Here is a 7,707-nt window from a genome sequence, read left to right as displayed (position 1 = left end):
CAAATTGCTTTCACAAGAAAAGAAGGAAATCCTATTGTACTTACTCATATTTTTGCTTATCATGTTCTTTCTTCTTTTCTGATATTCCAAGGTTCCTTTCTTTGAAAGTGCTTGCTTGCATGGATAGTCGTTGACTTGGTGTTCACACAGAGGGATGATCTCTGGAGGTTTCTATTCAGTCATCTTGTTCCACACCCCTCCTCTGAGGTTCCTTTTCTTAAAATCATTTCTTTCTGTTTAGAGAACTTCCCTTTAGCCATTCTTTTTAGGGTAGGTATGTTGGCAACAAATTTTCTTAATTATCATCATCTAACAACATTAGATTTCCTCTTCAGTCCTGAAGGACATTTTCACCTTGTGTAGGATTCTGTGTTGAGAGTTTATTTCTTTCAGTATTTGAAAAATATTATGCCACTTCCTTTTGTTCTCCATGGTTTCTGGTGAGAAATCCTCTGTCATCTCAATTACTTTTCCCCTATAGGTAAACTGCTATAGCTGTAGTTCTCTGGGTGCTTTCAAGATGTTGTTTTCTTTCATTAGTTTTCAGAAATTTTATTATAATGTATCTTTACATGAATTTTTCTGGGCTTATCTTGTTCAGGATTTGCTGAGATTTTTGAATTTATAGAATTATATTGCTTGGCAAATTTGGGAAATTTTCAGCCATTATTTCTCTGAGTACTTTTTCAGCCCCACCTTCTTCTCTACTTTTGGGACTCCAATGACATGAATGACTGGTCTTTGAAGCTCCGTTAATTTTTTTCAGTCTATTTTCTATATGTTGTCCAGACAGGGTAATTTCTATTGCTTTATTTTCTAGTTCACTGATCCTTTCCTCTGTCCCCTTCATTCTGCTGCTGAGCTCAACCACTGACCTTTTAATTTTGATTATATTTTTCAGTTCTAACATTTCCACTTGATTCTCATTGATATTGTATTTCTTTGCTGTGACTAAATTTTGATAAGATTTTCTTCATTTTTTCCAAGGATGTTTGTAATTTTTCTTTGAAACATTTTTGTCATAGGTGCCTTAAAATCTTTATCAGACAATTCCAACATCTGTGTCATCTCAATGTTAGTTTAGTTTCCTTATAATTTTGTTCTTATAATTTCTGAACTTTTGAATTAATATCAATCTGAAAAGTATTTTTAAACATTCCTCTTTAATTACTTTTACTTCTTAGTGTTATTTATTTCTTTTTTTCTCAATCTTGTACCTTATTAGTTTTATCTTCAAAAGTCCTCATCATTGTGTTATTTCATTTGTTAGATTTTTATATGATAGTGGGCCAGACATATGGCTGTAGGGGATAGAGATGTAGAGAAAGCCTTTATCAGGTATAGGTGTAATGGGATGCTTTCCCTCTTTTTTTCTGACCCTGCAGGTAATCTGGCTTTCATTCCTTTCATTGTGAATTCTTAAGAAGATTTCAACCTGAGTAACTGGAGAGGTATACAAATTTAACTGGATTGCCTTATCCTTCTATTTGTGGAGGTACTTTCCCTGAGATATACTGTAGTGTCTTAAACCTTTAGTTTTCAGCAAAGGACAACACAAGAAATAAGTCTTTGAATCCAGATGTTACATTCGCTGAAAAGACCTTGCTGTAAGACATTCTCCTCTAGGTCCATTGGACTACTCAGTGTATGTTAGGTGAGATCACATTAGAAAACTATTTTTCTTAACTGAGTGCTAAGAAAATTTTGTATTCTGTTGAGAACTAGAACATAAAATGAAAAGCATGCAACAGATTGTTTCTTTTTTTGCTTCGGCTTCTAGGAAGCTCAGATCAAATTTGCAGCTCAGTTGCAGTTACTGACAAATCTACTGCTGCCTATATAACTGTCTTTCAATTTATCCTTTGTTCTTAACTCCCTGCTTTAATTTGGATTTTCCTTTGTTATTATTTTGGCATTTTCTTTTTTGGTATTTTTAAATATTTCCTTACAAATATGTCGATTCCTTTTAGAAACAAGGTATAATGAAAAGAAATAGATTTAACAAGTAATAAAATAATCTTTGAATAATTCAAGTCTTATATAAAGTTCCAAGTGTTTCAAATAAATTATCATAGTTGTATTTACAAATTATAGAATATTTAGATACAATTTTTAAATGTAAAAATATATAAATACACCTTAAATAACCCTAGTCAATGGGTAAATCAAGGTCTCTTGGAAACCCCTTCTTAGTCTTATTTTCATGAAACATTTTTGTCTCTCTTTACTTATCAACCTAGTATCTGCTTTACAATATTATCCTTTTTCACTCTCTTTGGTGTCTCTACTATATTAATAATATAAAAACAATACTTACTTATTTGTCAACATTCGATAGTCTGCCACTTTAGTGGACAAATCAAGTATTTGATCCAAAATCTCTCCACATATTGAATAATGCTTTTTATAAAGAGCTTGAGCTCTTTCCATAGCAATCTGTTCATGAACTTTCTTCTCTCTGAGAATTTGTTCTTCAAAATCAATCTTAGCTTGTTTTGCCAAAGCCTAAGAAGGCAACAACATATTTTTAAGTCACTATAATTGTGCAATGATTCAAATGAATATAATGCCATCATTTCAATAGTTAAAAAATATTTAAATAGAATAAAACCTCCTTTTATGCCAGTGTGGAGGCTAAAGTAACTCCATCTTGGATGCTCATCTGCCATGCTGATTTCTGATTAACCCCTATTCTGGGAATGCCTCTAAGATTTCTACTTTACTGTAAATCCTGCCCTTAGATTAGAACAATCCTGCCCATAAATCCTACCCTTAGGCATATTGACATAGCACTCTTGCCTCTCCCTGAGGGGGATGACTTCAGACTTCAATTGTCCTACCCATTTCTTCCCTATGATATATAAGCCCTGGGTCTGGGAGGTATGGCACAAGGATCTACCACCTTGTCTTATCTCTCCACCGCCAGAGACATGGCTTCTGCCTGTAATTCCCTATTAAATGTTTCTCTCTGAGAAACTGGATTTGTCAGCCTCTTTCTTTGGCCTTTCCTCAGACTTTGGGGGTAGGTTTGCATAAATCTGCCCACCTTGAAACAACCAGGAAAATTAATCATGAATGAAAACTTTTGCTTTAATATGCTAAGTACTGAGTATGATGGCAAAGACAATATTGGAACAATACTGGAAATATTCCACCTTTAGCTTACCTTATCAACAAAACATAGTACAGTGAAAACTGGTCTAATCAGGGAAAGCCCAATGTAGATTAATGATAAATTGGATAGTAAGCCTTTAAAAACTTCACAAGTTGCAAATAGTCAGGGCTTATAGAGAAACAGTCAAGTCTTTCCCAGATCCTAAGCATAGCTGACCCCTCACTCCCACCTCAGTAGTCTCAACTTGGACACATTTGGTAGGGCCACTGCCCTTTGCCTTTCAGTGGGAAAGTTCTATGAAATTGATTTATACTTAGAAAATACTTTGGAAATTCTCTGATTATACTGGCTTGAGAATATGTCATATTTGCCAGCAAATGTTAACTGTATTAAGACAACTACAAAACCCTCTGCAGTTACACCCTTAATAAATTCGTAACATTTATTTGTAGAAACATGTGTTTCTGTAAAACATAATGAAATACTTAAATAGTTTTTCATCACCCTCTACTTGATGTATTATTATTTTGTTTAGGGAATCCTTTCTTCACATAAAATGCCAAAGTCAAACTCAGCCCAGCCAAGCTCAGAGTAGCACAATACTCAATTAGTGGGATTCAAACAACCAAAGGTTGCTTTTCGAATAGCTATGCCAGCTTCTTGAGAAATTCAATCATGTGCTAACCTGCTCCAGAAAGAAAATTTCATTCCTGTAACTTAACCAAGTGATTATAAAAATGGAAGTAAACTTGGGCTTCGGAGGAGCTTTGGTTGAATTCAAGCCCTAGCTTGTGCACAAAATTCAAGTTCTAGCTGTGAGACCTTAGGCAAGTCATTTGGCCTCCTTATGCCTGCATTTTCTCAAAATGGGGTTAGTAATAATACTTAGCATACCCCCAAAATTAACCAAACCATCTCGTCAGAGCAAATATTTCTTGTCATGATGTATAAAGAAATAAGAAGATACACGACAATGGATTACTACATAAGGTCCGTCATTTTGCCATTGCTGTTTTGTGTGTTTATTTTATTTTTTGGGGAAAGGAGTTGGGCTGGATAATCTCTAAGGCTAGTTCTGTCCATTTGACAGATTCAGGAATGACAGCAGAATTTGTTATTGTTGTAGTGTTCTGTACACCCTGTTTTCATGGAGAAAGAATACAATTTAAGTACAAAGCTTTATGACATCCATCATGAATCATGAAGAGTTCAGAGGCAAGGGCAATTTAAGAGAATAGGCATATTAGATGACAATTTATGGAGAGAGTGACACTGAAATGTGTCAAGAGGTTGGTTTCTACAGAGTGTCTCTGAAACATCTGAAAATATTTAGGATGTGATGGAACCAAAACCTTGAAGGGAAGAGTAGAATTTCCCTATCAGCAATAGAACAGCTTTCAACCTTGGTTGCTGCCATTGCTTTTCTGCCTCCTTTTCTCCCTCCCTCCTTCCATATTTTTCTACCTTCTTTTCTTCCTCCCTCCATTCCTACTTCCCTTTCTGTTTCTGTTCTTGCCTTCCATCCAGCTATCTAGTCTTCTTCTTCTTTTAACTTCTACTATCAACCCGCTGCTAAGCCCACCACAATTTCCTGTCTCATCACGGAAAAGTGCATTGCAGCCCTAAAGAGAGAAAGAAGGAAAGGAAAAAGGAAGTCTGTGGGAGGTGGTAAATCTCAGTGGTTATGAGCTTGGACTCTGGAGTCTGAAAGAGCTGGCTTTGCTTCCTGCTGTACCACTGACAAGCTGTGTTACTTTGAACCTCCTAATCTTCAATTTCCTTGTGTGCAAGATGCAGATAAGAATAGTATCCACTTATGGTTGTTGAAAGAATTACATTATATATGCATGTAATGAGCATAGCACAATGCTTGGCTCAAAGTAAATGCTCAAAAATGTTAAATATTATCGTAATTAATTATTATTAATAATAATAGAAGGTGGCAAGAAATTTCAACTCAGGAAAGGAAGAGATTAGCAAATTTAATATAAAAACAAAATAAGAACAAACAAAAAAATCTTCTGAAGGTGAAAAACACAAAGTTCTCTCTTCCCTTTTTCTCTCCTCCATTCTCTTCCTTTCTCTCTCTCTTTTTCACCCTGGGGAAAGTCACGAGCAAAGGCAAACATGGTCCTGCTTTCATTTAGCTTACATGCCAGTGGGTTAGTCAGTCAAAGAGCCACACAAATAATTGTATAACTACGCACCATGACAAGTATCACTAGGGAAAGACCGTGGGGTATGAAGTTACACAAGAGGGGGCCTGACCTACACAAGAAGCAGCATGTGCACAGAGCCCTGAAAGATGAGTATTAAGTGGGGAAGGTACATGGTAAAAGGGGGAAAGGTAGAAGAAACAACTTGCTCAATGATCTAAGAACAGACCAACATGGCCAGAGCTCAGGGGATAAAGGGGAGCAGGTCTGAGCAGGGATCTGGTTGATGGGATGCTATGATAGAATTTTAAGTATGAGGGCAGGGTTCAAATCTGAGAGCCAAAAAGATTCCTCTGGTTGCAAAATGGAGAATGGATTGGAATTGGAACAGAGGAGAAAGTAGTGTAGGCAATTTTATGCTATTTCTATTTTTCCTCTTTCTTCATTTCAAGCAGGTAGAGATATCTTTTTAACTTCTGCTTTAGGGAATTTCTGCAGGACAAAAAGCAGAAACTATGGGAGGATTTTCCTGACTTTAGTAAAAGACTAAATTCAAAGGCTATATAATCTAGGTTTCTAAGTGAGGAGAGAGGGGAAGGTTTTGAGGGCAAAGAGAAAGAGGAAGAGATATGCATCCTATTCCCTGGCAACTCCTGGGGAGCAACAAAGCCTCAGAGGGGATCATGTGGGGGGACAAACAAAGGCTGGATCAGCCTCCCCAAAAGTTCCTGTGCTGCTATGGGAGCATGTGGGCTATGGAAGCTGGGGTCTCAATGGCAGTGGCCTTGTGCCTGATGCCTGTAATGTTTCCCAGATGACTTGGTCCTTGTAAAATAAGGCATCATGCATCTCTGTGGGCAAAAGTGAATTCACAGAGTGTAATTGAGGTTGATCTAAAGAATATAAATAATGCTATGTTCTTACACCCTCCAGTTTTGTAGTTGCCAAATAATATCCCCTAAAAATGCATGAAGGAGACCACTGCAGTTGTAGTATGTAGTAGAGACCAGGGGTGTTAGTATAGACATGGAGAAAAGTGAACAAACTGAAGAGAAATTTAGTGCATGAAATTGATAGGACTTAGGACATGGGGGAGTGGGGATAAAACAAATTTCAAGTGGGTTCCGAGTTTTTGGACTTGTACAATTGGATAAATAACGATGCTATTTGTTGAGATAAAAAACCTTGAAAAAGACCAGTTTAGTGAAAAAGGTCATACCTTTGGCTTTGAACATGTTGAATTAGAAGTGCCTCTGAGATACATGACTAGAGATGTCAAGGAAGCAGTTAAGCCTGTGGACCTAAACCTCAGAGGGCACAGGCACAAGTGCATGAATCATCTGTCTATTGCAGCAATTAAGCCATGGTTGTGGTATGGTTGTCTGAGGAAATAACATGGAGGAGAAAAGAAGCAAGCCTAGGACTAAGCTTCGAGGAACTCTGACAATATTTGTCTGATACCAGAGGAGAATGAGCCTGCTGAGAAGGCTGAGAAGGAGAAGCCAAAGGAGTAGAGGGAAAACCAGGAGAGTGTTTTCCACAGCAGTGCTCAGTAGAAAGTGACCATGGAATAGAAAATCAACACTGTTAAAATAAACAATATAAATATGATTATACACCAGCCACCATTGGTGGAGGAGTTGATAAATTCAACATGTAAATGAAAACCGTCAAATCTAGCCATCTTTGAGAGGGGTGCCAAGGAAGCAGATGCCTTAGCCGTGGGAAAAGGTAATCATGTGAGAGGAAGGAACATCATTTTTTCAGTTGCTTCAGAATCTCACAACATAAATCTCTGAGGCTTGAGTGGGCCTGAGTGTCCCAATCCTCTGAAGTCAGTTCAAGCCCAGGTAAAGAAAGGACAGATGAACCTGCTCAGCACCACGAGACCAGTCCAGCTAAAAAAGCTTTGCTTTCCGTGCTTAATTAATTGGGCTTCCAAATAGGCACTCAGAAACATATTAATAGCTACACATATTATTTCTAAAGTAAATGCCACTCAATCCATTCAAGTCTATTGCCAAAGAAGAGGGACGAAACAATCACCCAGATAATTCAGCTCTTGAGGCCAAAAAAGACACTTGAGATCGGCATTCATTCAGTTCAAATTCAGGGGTGTGGCCACTGCTCCCCACTGTTTAGGCTACTCCTGTTCTGAAAAGGCAAAAGTACTGTTTTCCTGACTCTGGAAATTATGGTACTTTCCAAATGATATTTCTAAAAATTGTACAATTTTGGAAAAAACTATTATATATTGTATTTCCATCAGATAACACAGTAGAAGCTATAAAGCTGATAAATAAAGCATAGCTTTCCTGTTTTCTATAAGGTTTTCTCTTCAGCCCAGCCTTGTCTTATGACTATTTTATGATAGTAAAGACAGGCTATCTAAAATGCCACTCACATGAGTTATGTATCCCTTTAAGCAAATGTAGA

The 7,707-nt window shown here is 37.1% G+C and overlaps 1 protein-coding gene across 1 annotated transcript in view; it reads right to left on the bottom strand.

The window, feature by feature from the left end:
* SPEF2 (sperm flagellar 2) overlaps window positions 1-7,707 on the bottom strand; it is a 209,458-nt gene that overhangs the window by 166,397 nt on the left and 35,354 nt on the right. The window contains exon 8 of the mRNA XM_012663396.1: window positions 2,318-2,505. Coding sequence (XP_012518850.1) covers window positions 2,318-2,505 — 188 coding nt within the window. The remainder of the gene's footprint in view (window positions 1-2,317; window positions 2,506-7,707) is intronic.

This window comes from Propithecus coquereli, unplaced genomic scaffold (assembly GCF_000956105.1).
Source record: "Propithecus coquereli isolate 6110/MARCELLA unplaced genomic scaffold, Pcoq_1.0 Scaffold809, whole genome shotgun sequence".
NCBI lineage: Eukaryota > Metazoa > Chordata > Mammalia > Primates > Indriidae > Propithecus > Propithecus coquereli.
The sequence above is the reverse complement of the archived record's forward strand: the minus strand, read 5'-3'. Positions and strand labels throughout refer to the sequence as shown.